General features: G+C 30.9%; 2 protein-coding genes across 2 annotated transcripts in view; one reads left to right on the top strand and one right to left on the bottom strand.

Moving 5' to 3' along the window:
• LOC113395457 (proton-coupled amino acid transporter-like protein CG1139) overlaps positions 1 to 22,130 on the bottom strand; it is a 225,368-nt gene that overhangs the window by 67,635 nt on the left and 135,603 nt on the right. The window lies entirely within an intron of this gene.
• Positions 1,898 to 21,190, top strand: LOC113397408 (very long chain fatty acid elongase 4-like). The gene is made up of 7 exons (XM_026635727.2): positions 1,898 to 2,037; positions 13,201 to 13,300; positions 13,713 to 13,981; positions 17,002 to 17,173; positions 17,456 to 17,583; positions 18,602 to 18,751; positions 21,008 to 21,190. The coding sequence occupies exons 2-7, from the start codon at positions 13,222 to 13,224 to the stop codon at positions 21,089 to 21,091; spliced, it is 882 nt and encodes a 293-aa protein (XP_026491512.1). The 5' UTR covers positions 1,898 to 2,037; positions 13,201 to 13,221; the 3' UTR covers positions 21,092 to 21,190.

Genomic DNA, 22,130 nt, shown 5'->3' with positions numbered 1-22,130 from the left:
CAGAGTTATTTTTTTTCTACACTAGAAATTCTCTAGATATTATTTACATAGCAAAACAACGTTTGCCGGTTCAGCAAGTTATTGTATAAATGCTCAGCTTCAAACGGTGTGCTCGTTTTAAGCTTTCACTATCACTGAGATGAGTTCGTTTATGTACCATAAAATTGCCTCAAGTAATTATTATTTTAATACCAACTTTAAACGTAAGATACCAATTAATTTCATCATATTTTAATGTACAATGTTCCTGCATGTTATTACCACGATAACACGTAATCGTACGAATAATTTTAAAAACAGAACGGAATGCACAGTCTAAATTATTCTATGCAATGTTATTTAATATACATCACTTTCTTTAGTCAGAATCAGATCAACCAGATCTATCAAAGGCTTAGGAAAGTATAGAGTACTAATGAACATAAACAATATTTTTTATTGATATCGATAGATGTTAATTTTATACTCCGAATTACGCCACGTGTTCGGTTTTGAACTTGAACTGAGTCGTTACAAATCGAAGATCAACTCTTAATAAAGACATAAAAGTAATAAAAATGAATATTGTATATCAGTTATGTAAATGCTCGGATTAACTTTTATGAGTGTTAATAAAAGTCGTTTATAGATACTTACAACATAATCATTTAAAAAAAGTATTTGTTTATTATGAGATTAATTACAAATCTAATTAAATAATATCTAGAATGTATAACATTGGTAATTGCAAAAGTGTAAACATAAACAAAATCAAAATGTACTTTATTCAAGTAGGCTTTTACAAGATGTTTTGAATCGTCATTTGAACACATTTCCTGACTCTCATTATCCGAATGACTTCTAGCGCAGGAAAAATGATTTTTTTTTTTACTTTTCGATGTATGGTAGTGTACACACTGCCAACGTCCAGTCTCACAGAATTTCACGACAAAAAAATCGGTAAGTTTTAGTGGGCACGACCCGCAGTTTGAATACGACTAGCACTTCGGAATCTGTGGCTTCATAAGATAGACCAACGAAGTTAGTAGTCAATATCATATTTTTATATTATTTTTTTTTGCATATATATAATTTTCAATATTTATCTATAATATTGACTATGGTAATATTACTCAATACTAGGAAAATCTGTAATTTCTTGTATATAATTTGTATAAGTCACGAATATGTAATAAGGTCTTATATAATGAGTGAACCTACTAATCAGCAATGTATGTAGTGGTAATCATATTTTTTTTATAAATAAAATAGACAATGTGGTCATTACAGGACTTCCTAGCCAAAGTAACGAAGTAAATGTCAAGGGCTAGAAAATCTGCAGTCATACAGAAGTATGTCTACTAATCCAAGTGAACTTCTCACTCTCATCACCCGATGTGCTAGTAAAGACGAATGTCTTTACGTGTTATAGAAACACGAGATTATATCTAAAATTTATATCTCTTTGATACTATTATGTTTAAAAAAAATTTAAAAGAATCAACATTTTTAACGAGATTTGGGTTCGGTATGACGCTACCCATTAATTTGATCAACAATACAGACAACTGTATTATTATATTGCATAGTAAGCTGTACTGGACAAAAGATCTATAATCCCATACAACTATAATGAGACAAAGAGGCCTTTTGTAGAATTTCGTTACATTGCAGAAAATAAAAGTATATTCTTGTATGTTATAAATATGTTATAAGTATGTTATAAGTTGTTGAGTTGAGTTTCATAAGATGGTTGTTATAAATATTATTAAACAAAAATATAAGTAAACAGTAAATATTGTAAGATGTATAAAAACCAAGTATTCATAAATATTGGAATGTTTTTAGTTTTGTTATTAGCGCGTAACAATGAGAAAGCAATTCTAAGCGTGACGTAATAAGTGTGAAAAGTAAGTAAGTGGTAAGCGATGAGGCTGCGCGTGAGCAAGTTGAGTTACAGTTGACGGGCAAAGCTCGCGCGCGTCGGTCGCCGCGCCTGTGTGTGTTTATGACTGTGTGCGTGTAGTGCGACGTTTATGACAGGAATAGTTTGTATAGGTAAGATTTTTAAGCTTCTAAGACTTCAATTTATATGATTTTTAACTGAACTGAAAATTCTGAGGGAATTAAAAGGATATAAAATATTCGTGTAAATCTAAAATTAATGGATAAATCAAACTACATTTTAAATTAATGATCTGAGTAGAAATATCTGAAAGATTTTCGTGAAATATATTTTTATGTGTTATTAAAAATGACTGTTCTAAGCACACGCCTGTACCTTAACTTAACTTTAGTACTTACTATTTTGCCAAAGTGTATGTTTTTGGATAGTGTTTATTTTTTAAATATTTATATGTTTGTCCGCACATAATCCTCATTCGAAATAATTGTAGGCGAGATAGCAAGTGAAACTTTAAAAATAAATTCCTATAAACTAGAATACCCATAAAGGAGTTACTGGTAAATATAATATGATTGATATTCGAGAAGAAATTGTATTGATTTCATCGGGTTATTTATTTTTTTATTACGGAGAAGAAAATATATTCGCAATAAACATACTTTGTGTAACACACTGTAAAATAGTTTCCTCTTATTTAGAGGTTTGGCATTGATTCAACCATGCCGCTCCAATATGTAAAGGGGTATATGTGACTGAACTTCATATGATACATACAGATTTTTTTGATTCTCCTTCACCGCCAGTCATAAAAACACTCGTTGAGGTGTACCCGCACTGCTCGTTCAAACTTGGTGATCTAAATGCCAATTCACCTATTTTAGTGTACACAATAATACAAATTAGATAGGCTATATTGTATCCAAAACTTTTGGCATATCTAGAAAAATAAGAAAATAAGAATCATTACCATTGAAAAAGTTCCGATAATCCAAATACTCTAAAAAGGGACAACCTTTGTCATCTGTCATATTACAATAGTGACATTAATCTCGTCAAACTAATCGCTTGCAATATTTCAACATATAGCTTAAACTATTATAATATAAAACTATTATAATATAAGATAAAGGTTAAACTTTTCATCCATCACACTTTATTTCCTTTTAAAAGCAACGAGAGCTGTCATAATAAATAGCTAGAATTTGTTACACTATTCGTATTAGCCACTAGATGCGGTAAAAGTTTATTATAAAACTGTCATGTAATACGTCATTTAAATAAATTTATTGTATGTTAGAATATTTTCTACAAAATATTTAAATAACTCAAAATGTTTTTGGTATTCTTTAGTTCCCGGTAGCAGGACTTTTGTGGGAAAAAGTGTATTGTGAATTTTCGGAAGAAGTGTACTTCCGTAGCGCTTTATACAGTTTCGAGAATGAAATCTTGATAAATATTTATCAATTTTGTCGACAATTTAACTGTGAGAGTTTTGCTTAATTTTTTCGTTAACTTTGTTCTGCCATTTGACGCCAGTGGTATTAGAGTGGTATAGAATCAAAACTCGTACAAACATTTGGTATAAATAAAAATCTTTTAAAAAGTAACAATTATTCTAAGAGTTTCTTTCGCGGGTTTTTCTTAGATCAATGGTGCTTTGACCGATGTGTGTAAGAGTTCAAAGTGAGTGCTTGGATTTTTCGTTCAACGTTCAAAAAACGATTGAGCCGAGATGGCCCATTGGTTAGATTACTTTAATCATAAAGCAAGGTTATGGGTTCAAGCACGAGCTGAATTTTTGTGAGCTTATTTTGTTATTAATTTTTTTATACCATAGATAGACGTACGGGCGAATGGGTTACCTGATGGTAAGTGGTCACCACTTCCTGAAAACATAGGCAGCGTAAACAATTTTAACCTTTTCTTATATCACAATTCAAATACCCTTTGGGAACTGTGATGTTATAACCCTCGTTCCTGTAGAAACACTGGCTCATTCACCCTTCCAACTGGAATAAAACAATACTAAGTAAGAATATATTATGAATGGGTGGTATCTACCCGGGCACAAAGCCGTACCACCAAGATATTGATATTCGATAAAGGAATATCAATATCCCGAGGAAAGCTGCATGTGTTGGATGAAGATCTGCTTTGAAGGAGTGTGGTAGAATCTACTACTAATTTTCTTCTAGTGTTCATTATCTACAAAAAAACATTCTTAAATATATTCTATACTAGAGACCCGCCCCGGCTTCGCACGGGTGCAATGCTGATACTAAATATACTTTAGAATGTCTTCCAACGTTCACAGTTTTACAGTCATTAGACAATACAAACCGCTATGACCCTGCGTTTTAAATCTGTAATATCTTTGAAAATATTCATTGAAATTACATGGTGTAAAGAGCTATATTGATCTATATTAAATTCAAAATATATTTAAGGAACTTTATTGGATTATAATTAATGCTGTATTGCTTAAAATCGCTTCGAAAATAAGCTATTATTTATCGTAAAAAGTGAAGGATAAAAAATTGTTAATGTGGGTTTTCCCTAAGAGATAGACGTATACCATTGCGGGATTTTTGAAGACCTTTTTAAGGTGTACAATGCTGTAGTCCATTATTTTGATCTATCTCATAGTGTTCAGCCAGCGTTTGCAATATATGCGCAAAAAATGTATAAATTTACGACATCACATTAGAAACTTTTAAAATTATCAGTGTTACTTAACTACATTGTCTATGTATTATATACCTTCCTCTCGAATTACTCTATCTGTTAAAAAAAACCGCATCAAAATCCGTCGCGTAGTTTTAAAGATTTAAGCATACAAAGCGACATAGGGACAGAGAAAGCGACTTTGTTTTATACTATGTAATAAAGATTCTAAAAATTTTTTTTTTTTAATATTAACTCTATGTATCTTAAATTGACTAGACATGTTTTTATCACTTTTACGTGAAAACTCGAACCGTATAGCCGTAAACAATATTTTCATATACACATATTATTCAATTGAATCCGCTTGCAGTTCACATGAGCCAACCAGGAATTAAATTACTTTTGTTTAAAAAAATCAAAAGTACGTACAGATGATATGAAGAGAACTCACCCACCATTTATTGGCGTTTCATTTACTATTGGTAATATAAATATCGAACAACGAATGTCTGATTGAATCAACTTCAATCAAGATTCATCAGCTCTGACACAAAAGGCATTTTAGCAAAATGATACTTGGCCGGCTCGGTTTATGAACTCGTATGTAAGGCTGTTATCACACTGGTGATTTCAGAGCGAATTCAAAATGAAGCGAAAACACAAACGAATAGCAGTGGGTGCATGCGGATAACAGTATGTGCGTCATTTTGTACTACAGCAACGCACATACCCAGTGTAAGCAGACGTAACATCTAACAATAACATCGCTCGCGAGTGTGAAACAGCCTAACATTTTTCGATCGCATATAAAAGATAAATAAAATATTGCATCGGATAATAACTGACATACATGATAATCAATTTCTAAAATTATATATTTTAATGAAAGGTCTTTGTGTAACCCTGTTAATATTTTCTTGACTTTTTAAAATGGGTTACTCTAATTGAATTTAGAAAAAAATAGCAATTATCTATGTTAATACATAATTGCCATTATTTTCTAAATTATTTATACTTATGTAACTATAATATAACTTTTTTTTTATTAATTAATTATATTTTTTTATTAATGTTGTTCTATATAATTATTTACTCCTCTGTTTGATTTAATCTTCATTCAGGAAGACAAAAAATAAATTGACGGATATTATATTCGTAGGGGTACTTGTCCCTTGCTTGCTTGTCGGATCGGAATGAATTTATTTAAAATTGTGTCAGTATGTATACAAAAACTTAAAATATAATTAGCAATAAAATAATAACAGTCTATATTTACAAACAGTTCGTCCAAGGATAACCTACATACTATTCATAATTGAAACAGCAGAAAAAAATATCCATTTGTTATTAAAAAAAAACAGTAGATTAGTAGATTATTTTACATTCTATAAAGATAATATCAAATACACTTGCTTTAATTAAGCGTTATTAACCTTTGATGGTATTGGTAATAATGGGAACTTAACGTGTATTCAAATCAATTCATAGAATCGTCTCCATCTTAATTAGAAAGCACGGAATACCAATATTCAAAACAATAGAATCGTCTCCCTCTTAATTAGAGAGCACGGAATACGCATACAAAACGATGCGTATTAGAAGATGCTAGTTAGTAGCGTTCCATTATCATATTTCTGCATACGAATTCAGTTTGTAAAGAGCATGCTACTTAGTAGCAGCTAATAAAAATCCTGAACCAGTCAGTAAAATATTCTCTCTTAAAATAAGACAAACAAATTTAATTTATTCAAAGAACATTGTTGAACTTAAACAGTAAATACAAACTGTTTTTACTCAAAGACATACTTAAGGCTTTCTAAATATATAGAAAACATCACCAAAGTTACAAGCACATCTTTGTTTATTTAAGGCTTAAGAAACAAATAAATGATGTAAACTTAACTTAACGTAAAGATTATTTTACCCACTCTTGAACTGTAATAACACTTTTCAATTATAATATTACAAATCTAACTTTAAAAAGAGCCGAGATGGCCCAGTGGTTAGAACGCGTGCATCTTAACCGATGATTTCGGGTTCAAACCCAGGCAGGCACCACTGAATTTACATGTGCTTAATTTGTTTATAATTCATCTCGTGCTCGGCGGTGAAGGAAAACATCGTGAGGAAACCTGCATGTGTCTAATTTCAACGAAATTCTGCCACATGTGTATTCCACCAACCCGCATTGGAGCAGCGTGGTGGAATATGCTCCATACCTTCTCCTCAACGGGAGAGGAGGCCTTAGCCCAGCAGTGGGAAATTTACAGGCTGATTATGTTTATGTTTTAAATCTAACTTTTATTCGGTAATTACTATCTCCTACGTCATGAAATACGGAATTTGAAAAGCTAATGTTCTGTAATAAATCCTTTTGGGGCTTTCAGAAAAGTCTGTTTACAAGATACAGTCAAAAATTATCCCCAATAATATCCTGACGTATTTATTGTAGGCACGAATATTTATTTCTTTGGTCGTAGGTTCAGGTTGTCGCTTTAAATTATTTGTATCAATGGAATTGAGTAAACGCATAATAGACGAATAAAGAAAAGACTATGTCTTTATTGTAATATTTGTATTTATTAATTAGCTAACATTTCATTAAACACTAAAACTACACTTGTTTTTTTATAAAAAATCTACCAATGTGTGTTTCTCACAAGTTCAGTAAGATTTAGGGGTTAAGGGAAAAACTTAGCTGGATTTATTTAATCACTATCATCTCTATTTATAAAAAAAATATATCGTTACGTCACCTATAGACATTAAAACTATGACTAGAGTGTACTAAGATATTTTATCCCTTGTGTCTTATTGTGGAGTATCACAGTTCCAACTGGATCACAGCAAAATATAACAAGTCCGCAAGAAACGGATCACGTGAATTCATCGATTGACGGGTCAGTTGCGTACATATAAACCTCTCAATCGTAATCCATCAATTGCAAGCAGACATTTGCAACAACGGTAGGACAGTAACTGATAAATTATTTTAACCTGTCAACATGTATAATGACGTAAGCATTTCTATCTATAAGCAATAGAGCTTAAGCGTCGTCGGAACTTATAACAACAATTACATTTACGCTATGAACCACTTTACAGCTTTCTCTTTCCTACACATTGTATAGTATATTTTTGTTTCTATACTTTCACATTTTGAATGACTATTGAATACCCGTAACAATGGTCAAATGGTACTTGTTTTGTTATTCTTACAAGGATGACAGACATTGATCGAATTGTATGGATATGGTCGACTTAAGTAACTTTCTGTGGATATTTGCGCAAACTATTACTGCAAGCCTTGGTCTCTTGGTAAGTTTATAACAATGCAGAATGCAGTGCTAATTCCCTTGCCTAAGAAAGCACGTAAATATCCAGGTCTCTCCTGTCTTGTACCTGCTTACCGTTCCATCGGATTATGATAATAAGGGAATATAATCTGCTCCCATGTTTGCGCGAACACTACATAACATAATATGATCTGCGCAGTTGACTACTCTCCCCTTAAAGTTGGCCAATATGTCTGAAAACAACCAAGAGTCATCATCATGATATAAAAAAAATGTCTTTAAATTAATCGTACTATATATTAATCTTATGTTTACGTATGAATACACCATATTTAAAAGCATAAGATGTACTCATGCGATGTATTATTTTCTACTCATATTAATATGACGGTTGGGACTTCGACTCTTTACTTCACTTCAAGATTAATCTACATTGCCAATCATTCATACATATTCATATTCTACTGTCAGTTTAAAACTTGAATGACAGATCCTTAATATTATATAGAAATATCAATTGGAATTAGAAAAAAAAGGTTTATACAATCTTCTAAAATATGTAGGAACGATAATACGTATTTTTTGTTTTCCTTACCGCACTTTACGAATACGTCAATGTAATGGGCACTTTTCAACATCAAACGTATAATGGACGTGAATTTCGTGATTACGTACAAATGTATAAGAACTAAAATCAGAATACCGGTTAAAAATGATTTAATTATTCATTATAAACTGAGTGGTCCACCACAAATTCATTCATATCATAGGCTTACACTATATCATTTGGTGTCGAGGTTTACTTGGTGATAGGGCTTTGTGCAAGCTCGTCTGGGTAGGTACCACATACTCATCCAATATTCTACCGCCAAACAGCTATACTCAGTGTTATTGTGTTCCGGTTTGAAGGGTCAGTGGGCCAGTGTAACTACAGGCACAAGGGACATAACATCTTAGTTCCCAAGGTTGGTGGCGCATTGGTAATGTAAGGAATGGTTAATATTTCTTACAGCCAACATACATCATAAAATAAAAAAAGTAAAGAATTTTTAGAAAGGAAAATACATTATATATATACAGAAAATAAAGATTCCGCTTTTGTGGTTATAAGACAAGCACATAAAGTTTTTATTAAACAAACATAATCATTATTTTTATTAAGCATCTAACAGTAAGACTTGAAGATTATATTTAGTAGCACATGCACTCCTAATTCATCATATTTTATTACGACTTCAGAGTGTACTTGAATAATAATTATTCTTAATTTAATAAAGAGGACAGACACGATCAATGACTTTTTCTTAATACAGGCAGAACAGGGCGTTAAGTAATATTTATATGTAAGATATTAGAAATACTTAAAATTTCAAAATTTGAAGGTTTGTCAACAGGTCGGGGATTTGAAAAAAATGCGTTTATCCTTGCATAGTCAATTACCGAAACCTTTTAACGAATCATTTTCATTTGTAAATTCCATTCAAAAATGTACCTTTGTATTATTTTAGATCTTGCCTCGTGCTGAGTTTAATTTAACTTAGCGCTCTGTCATTTACTGAAGGTTGATTTCTCCATGATTCAGCATTTAATGTAACATTTCTAGATCTCAAATGTTCAACATAATGAGTTGCTTTCTAATTCCGATCTCTTAAATATACAAATTTTGTTCGGTCATTATAATTAGAACATGTTTTATTCTTGTACATTTTTAAGATTGTATTTTTTAATCTGGATTTGTTCGTTTAATTTTATCTTTATTTTTGATTTAACGTTGCTATGTAGATTTTCGAATTTCATACATAATTTACAACTCTTTCCATGCAAGTGCTTGTCACACTTGAATGATTTCTTCTTGTTTTATTTGGATTTGAACCGCGATAATAGTCTTCACAAACAAAAGTACTATAAAATACAAGTAGTATATAGACTATAAAAATATTATTGGAAAATAAGTTTGTAATTTGACAACGTTTGATCGATTACTATGAAAGCTTCGTCCGTGTATCATGGGGAAGGTTTTATACTATTTTTTTTTTGTAAATCGATACTAGATGGCGCTGTAACATATCAACATACCTTTCTACCGATCGCCATGACAATTATTATCAATATATATACATATTACTAATACATTTTAATCCTTTTTAATCCCCCATGGTTTTATATAATTATTATTATAAATTGAAAAACTCCAATTCACTTAAGGTACTTATATTAATTACTAATATAAACAAAATGAAAGTACTTGTGCCTAATTATTCATGTGAACAATTACCAATATTTTAAGTAATTTATTTAAAACGTACGGTGAAAGTTTTCTACGTTGTAGGTTAGTTGAAAGGTTAATTATTTTAAAACCATATGCTAATATTGACTAATGATACTATGTTCCAGTATTTATTATATACCCAGCAGACTCTATTTTATTTTAGGGTTCCGTACCTTTATAAGAAAAGAGGAAACCTTACAAGATCACTTCGTTTTCCGTCTATCTATCTGTCCGTCAAGGCCCAACATTAACAGCCTGTAAATTTCCCACTGCTGGACCAAGGCCTCCACTTTGGGGAGAAAGTTTGGAGCACATTCCACCAATTCAGTGGCGCTTGCTTGGGTAACCGCAATCATCGGTTAAGATGCAAACGATCTAACCATTGGACCATCTCGGCAAGGCCCAAATTAATACCAAATATTGAGGTCTGCGGTCGTTGTGAAAAAAAACAAATCAATCAACGTCTAAACCTACGTAATCAAAAGATATTTCGCATTTCCCCTACATTCGCAAAGTGAATCAAAATATATAAGATTATATACCAATATATACTCAACGTTGACCCCGAATAATTAAATTTGACAAGGAGTATCTTATAACTTTACATATAAATTTGTTGTTCTCTCTGCGTCTGTTTGTTTATCTGTCTGGTAGTAATCTCAGTGCGCGAGCCCGATTCTCACTTGCCCGCTTTTTTTATTACTACTTCTATTCTTTATGTTCTATTCTAACAGTATCCGATACAATTCTTGCGATGTGCAGTACGTTGACAGTACTATGTCAGAAACATTTACACAATATCAATAGCTAAAAACTGAACAAAGTTTTAAGCCAATCAGATGAATGCTTTAGGAACACAAACAAAGAAACATTCTATATTCGGAAATAGAATTGTGCAAAATATAGTACTTTTTACATATTCAATATATACAGTAACTGTATTTTTTCACTAGGTCTTTGTGTAAATCCGTCTGAATAGGAACCGCTCATCATATATTCAATCGTCATACTCAGTATTGTTGTGTTCCGGTTTGAAAGGTGAGTGAATCAGTCTATTACAGGCTCAAGGGACATGACATAATTATCAAGATTAGTGATACTTGGCAATGTAAAGAATGGCTGAAATTTCTTGAAGCGCCAATTTCATACCATCAGAGCCATTTGCTACCAATATTGTAAATAAAAACGTTGTTTAGACAAATTCTTCATCATTCTGTCATCATTGATATAAAATTTGAAAATAGTACACACAGTATTGTTTAAGTCATTACTATTAAAGCAACATCTATAAATAAAATTATTTTTCTAGAACCACGTGAAAAGTTAAAATAGTTTGAAGGTGTGAATGACAATACGACTTGACAAATAAACGTGATAAAAGGAACACGCTTGTGTTTAAAATTCCAAAAACTGTATTTCAGTACTATCATTATATTTGCATATGAGATTTTGAGGATTCATTGCAACATTTGAAACTAACGGGTAGTTCCTACTCGCGCGTGCTTGCACAGAACTTTATAAGTAAGACAGTTACTGTATTATCTTTGTCGCAATTACAAAAAATCAATTTGGACTATCATTATGCTAAGGTTTTCCTACTCAGATCTGATACTGTATTCATCTCACCTACATTATTTGACGATCTTCAATATAACAAAAAATAAATAAATCCATTGCGTTAACATCTTGATATAAATTATTCAGGCGATGTATTTAATATTTACGAAGTGATTTCCTTTTTTGTATAACATTTAAACCTTGAGATGTCTCATAGAAAGAATATGTTTTTCATGATATTTTCCATACCTGACATGGAGCTGACGTTTAGAAATAACTTTCATATTTGCAATATTATTTAAGCAGTTTATCTTATGATTTTTGTAGGATATATGCCGCACGGTGCTCTCTTGCTCTACTGAACACGAGATGAATAGTGAGCACAATTTATGTAGGATGGTTTAGCGGTGCTTACCTATATGAACGCACGGTCTCCGTTTTATGTGTTCCATTTACCGCAACATATAACTTTATATTTTTCTTATCTTATTGCATATACAACAAACATAATATATCTACATTAATATTATAAATCCGAAAGTGACTCTCTCTGTTACGTATTCATGACCAAACCGGTGAGACGAATTCGATCAAATTTGGTAGGAAGCAAGCTTGGAAACCCATAGAAACCCCTTTTTATACCTGAAACCTATGAACGTAAAATGACTTGTAATTACACTAGCTCATTGGTTATTTTGTTTGAACTAAATTAAGGAAAATGCACATATAAATATTTATATTTATATGTGCATTTGTTTATAGTTCAATTAGACGTCAAATGCGGCACAACCTGAATGGTTCGGATACAACGACTCTTAATGTGTTCCGATTCACGCAAGTTTAAAAACTGCGAATTTACAAACTCAAAACAGCAACTGACTTTTTTACATGCCTTTGAATGTGCAATCTCTAATAATTATTGTATTCTATTTTTGAATGCAGCTTGATGAATTTTACGTACATTTATGGCGGATACAATATGTATTTCGAAATCCGACTAGATCTCGTTTAGATCTAAGGATTTATAAATAATCAACCGTCCATGTACTTAAATCTCTTAATCCAATTGACATTTATTATTAAGTAGTGATTTTTTCAAATATACTGTATTCCCACTGCCCTGGGGCAGCTGGGAGAATTCTTTCAACTAAATTAAATGTTAGAAAAAAGTATGTATTATTTCAATATAAAATAAAATATAATTGTTTATTAAAAAATTACACAGATATTGGTAAAAAGAGGACTTTCATCTCAGTCCGAGTGACAAAAATTAACTCTATTTGTCAAAATTTTGGTTCAAAATATAAACTCTGCATTCGCACGGTCTTAAAATTTTACTCCCTTCGCGCCCGATGAAGTATAATTTCAGAAACTTGGCAAAACTTAACTACTCCCAAAGGCTTGTTACAGACAAATGACTGTATATTCTAGTTCAAGCTGCACGTACACAATATTATGGACAAAACTCACAAAATATTCAGTACAATTGTGTTTACGTTGCGAAATAATTTCCTACGTTGTTTCAGATCGTGTGACGAGACTTTAGAATGGCCACAATAGTGAATTCAACACAAAGTGTCCTAAAAGACACGTACGACTATTATTTATGGACACTGTCGCTTTCCGGTAAGATGCACTTTGTCACGAGCTGAGTTTGTGCAACAAATACATTTATCAAATCTGTTTAGAGAAAAATATAATAAATTATAAACAGAGCGTTTTAATCACGAAAATTTCCTTAGTCACATATTTATCAAAAGCTATATATTATTTCGAAATATTGACATCTATACTAATATTATAAATGCGAAAGTAAGTCTGTCTGTCTGTTGGTCTTTTGCGGTCAACCCACTGAACCGAATTTGATGAAACTTGGTACTAAGCAAGTTTAAACTCCAAGGAAGGACATAGGCTACTTATTTTTGCCTAGCAACAAAAATGTGACTAATGCCGCGGATGATAACCAGTTTAATATAAAATATTAATTTTATTGTTTATTCTTTTTCAATTTTTTTTCAAATTCATTTTTTTTTTTTAGATAAAAGAACAGAAGGATGGCCGCTGGTGGATTCTCCCGTACCCACTGTTATATACACGCTAATATATCTATTCATTGTATGGGTAGGACCAAAGATCATGAAGAACAGGCGACCGTTGAAACTCACATGGCTATTAGTACCTTACAACTTAGCGATGGCAGCGCTGAACGCGTATATTGCCGTTAGACTGCTTACAGCTTCGTTCAGGTTGAGATATAGTTACATATGTGAACCATGCCGGCAGAAAAACGATCCTGATGAATTGCAAGTAAGTCAATGTTCATTTTTTTATTTTAATTTTATTTTTATTTTATTATATTTATGTATCGTGCATAAAATTAAATAAATATTATTTAATTTTAAAATATTATCTTGGTTTGATTGAAATGCAAGCCACTAAAAGTGTGTTCTCCTCTTCCGTAAAAATGATTAAATATTAAAATAACATACTGATAAAATAATTGTTTACGGAACCCATACACGTAGGATATATCTTTGTAATATATATCAATTTAGTTATATATAATATATAAACAGGGAGTTTCAAAGCTTAGAACAATTTACATGAAGTAATTTCGGTTGCTACTCTCGCGAGCGATATTCAAATACATCATCGATATTGTTCAATATATTAATAACAGCACAATATATTTTTCATATTTTTCCATAACGCATTTATTTTATGAAATGTGATCTGATCTGATCTGATCTGAAAGCTTATCTAAGCTTTCACTTATATATTTCAAACTACGAAACGGATTTTAATGCGATTCATCAATAAACAGAATGATTCAAAAGGAAGGTTAAACATAATACATGCTCAGTAGAGAGAAAAAAAAAAAATTTTTTTCAATCTAATTTTGTATATAGAACCTTATTGTACCACAACAATTCAATTCCAAGATTTGAACCAAATATACCGATGAAAAAGAGTTCATGTCTTATTGATGAATAGCTAACTGGAAAACAGGTTAGAGAAATTCAAAGATGGAGATTTGGCTTGGAATAAAGTATTCCAACATTGTAGATTAATGGACTAAGCTCTTAACACTGAACTCAATGCAGCGGAGGAATTATTTGCAATGAATGGCTGTTTTACGTCAACTTAAATGCTAAGATCAACTAACAGACTAAGGAGCATTGCCTTTTCTTTGCTAAATTAGAAACAAAATTAATTAACATCCAAAGTAAATTCTTTTGCGACTTTTTTTGCAATATTAATATTTTTCTGTAGTTGGTTTTAACACAAGTATAAATTCAGTTTTATGTGTTTAATTTAGACTGTGTTGGCAACATTTCTTTATTGCGGACTGTAAATTAGCGGCATTTATTGTGTTTTTCATTTTTAGTACTTGATGTTAATATAATGGTCTTATGGTTGATGATTTCCGTCCTAACATTATTAATTTGTTAGGACTCATACAGTACTGAAAATCCTTGACGGAAAACAAACATAAGCTGCTAATTTGACTGTTATTATATCTTATCAAGATGTAATAACAGACAAATTTATATACGTTATACTTCATAGTCCACATTAAACTGATTGAACATTGACTTATAACGCGAGAGAAACATCGATCAGCTATTTTAAGATAGGCGTAACCAATCAAAGTTCCCCTTACATCACCAACCTTTTGACTATAAATCAAAATACATAATATGTTTATTTGAATGAAGTAAAGATGTATTAAGCAATTATTAAGATAAAATATGTACTGGTCAACCGCTGATATATATTTTAAATATGCGTGGTGAGTTTCAATATAAAAGAGGAAGCCAATAATTGCTGGTACGACCGATATTCTAATATAAGACCACCTAGTTATTAATTAAGTATGATTTACCGACAGTACAACTTGCAAATCTCGGTCGAGCGTTCCGATTTGTTTATCTATGAATGATTAATTATAGGATAGATGGTTTTATATATATATTTATAATAGCGTGGCAAATACATTAAATATTTTTCTTGCACAAATAAATTTTATAATTTTTAGATGAGATTCTACTAACAAAATATTTTAGGGCAGCCTTTTGTGTTAATTGTAAAACATTCAGGTATTTTTGTATTTATTTATTTCGATGCAATTTTTTATATAAAAATATAAATAACCTTTACTAATATTATAAATTTGAAATAAACTTTGTTTGATTGTAATATTATCGTGACTAGACCATAAATTGTAATAAAACTTGACATTGAAATCAGGACTTGGATAATGACATGCAGTTTTTATTCGGGAACGCGAACATAGTCATGGTAAAAACTAGTTAAATAAAATATAATATTTCAGTCTTTTATTAGTTTCTACCTAATAGGATCCACATTCTGAACCGGTGGAGGCTTCATATTTAATTAACTTCCCAATTATTCGGGGTTGCTTGTAAGGACGTACTTGATAAATTATTATTAATTGATATATAACAATTATTAATCAATAAGGTGGAAGTGAAATAGTACGAAAGTCTTTCTAAATAATCCAGTCATTATATACAAAAAAATTATGAGATATGCAACGTAGATGAGAAGGCCGATTTTTAGATATGTCGTAGGAGGTGTTTAGAAAACTTAACTTTGAATTGTTGACCTCGATTTCGTATATGCGTTCGCCGCCTTCGTGAAAATAAGAGTTGAATTTCATTTTTTTGTGATATCTCGGCCGTACGTCTTGATACAAAAATTATAATAATATACTTTTTTATTGTTTCGTTTACGCTCTACAATTGAGGACATTTTTAACCTACCGTTGATGGTTATTGATTGCGAAACTAAATATATCCTCCCTACAATATATCCAAAAATCAGCCTTCTCAGTTTATTTCCATTTCCAAATATATATAATGACTAGACTAAAAGGTAATAGTATAACATAAATGGAAAGTATGTAAAGGAACTAAATCTAATCTACCAAAAATCTTTGGAGCAGTGTGCAGTTTGAGCAAAGCTCAAAATATACTCCTCGAGTCTAAGGTTTGCCCAACATTGGAACATTTAGAGGCTATCACAATACCAAAGTTAATAATATAAATTTATGTTTATATACATAAATGTGATCTACGTAAATAATATTATATCTTGTGTTAGATACATATTACGATATGAGTGCTATATCTATATATTAATTCCTATGTTCTATCTGATAAACAATTAGTTAAGTTTTACAAATTATTCACAGAACTTTGTATCGATTGCTGGTGTTTCATGATTGATTGATTAAAGTTAGCGTGTGACTGGGACTTAGTACCTATTTTTGTAGAAAATATATTTTTGTTTTTCATTTGCAGATAGCAAACGCAGTATGGTGGTATTATTTCTCGAAACTCCTTGAGTTCTGTGATACGTTCTTCTTTATACTGAGGAAGAAAGAGGAACAGCTAACCTTCTTGCATGTGTATCACCACTCGACCATGTTCGGGTTTTGGTGGATTGGAATCAAATGGGTGCCCAGTGGATCTAGTAAGTTTTCTTGCATTTACTTAAAGATAGTTTTTTTTTAAATTTCCAATTATATATTCTTTAAAAATAACTTCTATACTCGATGCCTATTCCAAAAATATTTTTTAAACTAAGCCATATCCGTTCAGACGATATTTCAAAGTCTACGTTTAATACAATAATGTTTATTATTATAGAAACGGATGATATTAAAATATTTTTATAAAATATATGTGTAATTGTAGTTGTTCTAAATTATTGGCTTTTTATGTAGTTGAACTAAATTAATATTTTTTATTTCAGCTTTCCTCCCAGCTATGGTAAATAGTGGCATTCACGTGCTCATGTATACCTACTACGGTCTATCCGTCTTTGGTCCAACTGTTAGTCAGTTCTTGTGGTGGAAGAAGTACTTGACCATCTTGCAATTGGTAAGTTTTTTATTTCCTTAAAGGCATAAGTGTAAAAAAATTGTCAATAAGTTACAACTATTGTTCAAAAGCCTCGTCTGTTTCAAAAGAGAAGGCTTTGAAGATCACTTTACCACGCTCCTATATGAATAAAATAAATCTTCCTTATAAGATGAATTATGTTCACAAATAACATGAAACTTCTAAGTTAATTCAAAAAATAAAAAAGGGTGTTTGCTCATGTCGTCTCGTATGTTGTTATAAATATTTATATAATAAAAGTGATTCACTGACATACGCTTAACCGAAAATCATCTATCGAAAGTTTTGAAATGGAAACTATTTATGAACTCAGCTACCTACATCAAAGAGAAGTCATTGAGAAAACCACAATTGCTCATATTCAGATTGTTTTAAATACATAAAATTTACAAATCATAGTTTTTAAGAGAAAACATTTTTTACCTTTACCTATAAATCCTAGCCGTCAAAATTATGTTTATGCTTAAAACGTGTCGTGTCTCTTTCCTGATTGATTGACGAGAAAAAGGGAGAAATGAGTGTCTAACTAAACATTCTCTGAACATATTTTATAAGGGAGATCGTTATATTCTTGGTGAATGATTTTAGTGACTTAATTCTACATACTTATATGTTTTTGTAATTCATACATAAAATAGCTATTATTGTTTAAAACATTTTTGTATAAAAGAGATAAGTTGGCCTATTGGTAAGAACACGTGAATCTTAAGCAATGATTTGTGATTAAAACCCTAGCGAACATAACAATTTTTTCAAGCATAATTTGTAGTTATAATTAATTTTGTGCTTGGAAATAACGGAAAACATCGTGAGGTAACCTGCAAGTGTCAGGTGAGAATCTTCTAAACTTAACCCGCATTGGAATATGTAGAGAAGATTTGGACTTATTTTTTCAAGCCTTCTCCTCAAAAGCAAAAGAGCTCAGCATTGGGCATTTACAGGCTGTTATAAGACCTTTTATGTAATTGGTATTAATTGTTCCTATCTCGTTTCCTAGATCCAGTTTACCTGTGCCTTGATTCTCGGCATCAATGGTATTAGGACCGGTTGTGAATTCCCACTCTGGATGCACTACGTTCTCATCATCTACATGATCTCCTTCATTGTACTCTTTGGAAACTTCTATATGAAGGCTTATCTTGCTAAGGTAAAAATAATTTATTTGTATATTTATTCGTAAGTGTTTTTGGTTCGCATATCTTTAAAATATCAAACAATATCGAAACAAAGCTAAATTCACCCGACGCGCAATATTGTAATGAAAATTTGGTAGAATTTTCCTTCAATTCCATTTTAAAAAAAGAGTAATACGTGAATGAAATGAATGATGAGTCGATAACAGATAATAATCCAACGTTAAGCCTAATGCCTTTTTTGTTTAGATATGATGAACAAGAATTAAATGTCATTGATAACATAGTACATAGTATTAGAAAGACTGCGCCCTTCAAATAAAGTATAGTTAAAAAACATAGGCAAGTAAATTTCTTTGACAAAGAACCAGAAGACTTGCTTATTTGTTAAAAAAAAACATCTAGTACCGATCGTGAAAGAAATGTTTCAGACCTGAAAGGATCTGGCAAAGGAAACTCAGCAAGCTATTTTCGATCAATTGTTGTTTTTTTATTTAAGGTTGCCTAATGAACGTCATTTTTTTTTACTGGATACTCTAACTCCCAGTGTGTAGTATAATTGAAAATCAATACTTCTAAAATATACTTCAGAACAAAAAATCGTACCATAACATTATACTTTTAAATATTTTCCAACATATTTTCTTTAAACAAAAACATAGTCAATGAAATTTGTTCCTTTAGTCAAAACTTATCTCATAACTGTAAAGTAAAATAAAACCCATTCAACGTTCAAAGTTTAATTATGCGAAGACGTACGTCTTTGTACTCTAGAGGTCTTGCCATCTCGAACAGCTCACTTTGGTGGAATAAACCTAAAACTGTCCGTTAAGAAATATAATCAAAGCAAACTTTTACTACACCTTTATAAACTTTATTTTTGTCTTAATTTATTTTGTTACTTTTAAATAGATAACATCTATTTGTAATAAATTAAAGTCTTCACTACCTCTTTTAAAAACTACTTATAAATGCGAAAGATATGTTTTTTTTTACCTTTACACATTGTCTAATACTTGACCCTTCCTCATAAGTGAGAGGAGTTGCGAGCAGAAACATGTTATGTTATATTTGTCTGTTCGCGCTTTGCAGCTCATAATTTGAAGTTTATAAATTAAAACGATTATCATAACCTAAGTCATGAGAAAAGAAATCACAGCAATTGATTTATTGTTGTTCAATTCAATTGTGGTAAATAATTTGAAATTAAAATAAAAGACTACCTTTAGTTAAATATACGCAAGGCGATGTTATTTTTAATTTGAAATAAAATACCGATTGACCTCAATGAAATATATATTTTCATTAAAGTTGGTATTATTTTATCTTAAATTAATTATAACGATGAACAAAATCGAACGTCATTTATTTTCATTATTTTTAATCTCTGCCGTATCCGAGATACAGTAATCAGAAACACGAAGCTTGTAATAACTGTGTGGTCATTTTACGTAACTCAAGTTCCGAGTGAAAGTGTATATGCAACTGGTACAGCAAGTTATGTTACATCATTCGAGTTTTACTTTCAAACATCCGCAGTGGTTCGTAATAAAATATCCATCTCGACTTGACACGGTCACTAAGCTACGTTTATGGAACGAGTATCGACAGCTGCGTTTTATCGCTGGTGTCTCTTTAAATGCTGCAAATATTACGCGTTCGATTATTATTACAGAACCACTAAAGATATTTTCTAACATATTTAATATTGCCGGTTTATAATTACGATACGATATTCATTCATTTGATACTTTAACGACAAACGATACTTAGTCTGGTTGTGTTCTAGTTGGATGAGTCAATATAACTACAGGCACAAGGGACAATATCTTAGCTTCTAAAAGTGATGACGCACTGACATTGGGATGGTCAAAGACGGATTTATTCGGACTACGGTGGTGACCATTAACTATTTTCCAGTCAGCCTATTAAAATAAAAATAAAATAGGTATAAAGCGACAAAAGCAAATCATCAATCAAAGACCAGAATATTCATTCATATTATCACAATACATTGAATGGACTTGGATTGTTGAGCTTTCTCAGAATACGCCGTTTACATTTTAACTCCGCTGAATATAATCATTATGGTATTTCAGTGAAGAATTTTCATTTTATTTTTTCACAATAAGGAAATTCGGTTCATAATAATCCGAGACTTTAATAGAACTATACGTCAAATATTTTTTCGGGTTGAAAACGATGAGAATATTATAATACGAAGTCAATATTTTCACTACGTGTTCTGATTTTTTAAAATTTTGTTTCAGGGAAGTAAATGTATGGAAGTGAGATACGGTCAGTGTTTGGACGACGAAGAAACGATTCAAGCGAGGAAACTGAAATGCAATTAAATACATAATTAATGTCTTCGTAATTTATTCAATTAGTATAAAATTCGATTTAAGATTATATTATATTGTATTTGTTTAAATAAATATATCTGTTGTTTAGTGTGTACTGTTTCATTAAAACTCATAGTACTTGGATATTAATATAAAATAAATAAATTCTTTGCTTTTATATAATTTCATCTTGATAGGTATTATTCACTAAGCAGATATTCCACCGCCAAACGTCAACACTCATTATTGGTGTGTGCCAGTTTGAAGGAAGAGTGAGTCAGTGTAAGTGTAGTCTATTGGCACAAGGAACATAACATCTTAGCTCCCAAAATTGGTGGAATGGTTTATATATCCTACAATGCCAATTTCAATGTTCGGTGTTGACATAACATAGTGGTAACAAGGGGTAAATTTTCGCGTCCGTCATATTAAAAAAAAATATCGTTATCTAATATGTATTTAAAACTTATCACGTTCTTAAGTAGTATTCATAATATTATGCATTAAATTTGCTGATATCTATTCATTGCGTTGAATTATTAAACAAAAATAAAAGGAATTTATTTAAATTATTCGCAGAAATGAAAGATTTTTAAACAGTTCTCATTTCTTTTTTTCTAATTTCTATTGTAATATTATGTTTTGAGATTTAATTTTATTCCTTTTTGACTGTCATCCAAGGAGGCTTAAATAAATAAAACACACGAAAATTTGGTAATGCTGTATACTGTAGTGACATGTTTTAAACTTCCAAGGAAACCATAGGCAGTGTTGTTATATCTGTCGAAACATTGCACGTATTTGTTTTTGTTTAACATATTATTAATATGATAATAAGTATTATCTATACAATATATTTTTAGTGTACAGTATCAGTTATTTATATGTCCTTTTGTTTGGTGATCATAAAGCTTGAGTCAAATAAAAAAAGATTAGCGAAGAAATAATCTTATGGCAGTTCCTATACTTTTTATTACTGAAACTTATTTTTTTTGTGATCATAATAAATTACTTATTCAATAATATTTAATTTGCTATCTCTTGTTAC

Source organism: Vanessa tameamea, chromosome 3 (assembly GCF_037043105.1).
Source record: "Vanessa tameamea isolate UH-Manoa-2023 chromosome 3, ilVanTame1 primary haplotype, whole genome shotgun sequence".
Lineage (NCBI taxonomy): Eukaryota > Metazoa > Arthropoda > Insecta > Lepidoptera > Nymphalidae > Vanessa > Vanessa tameamea.
The sequence above is the reverse complement of the archived record's forward strand: the minus strand, read 5'-3'. Positions and strand labels throughout refer to the sequence as shown.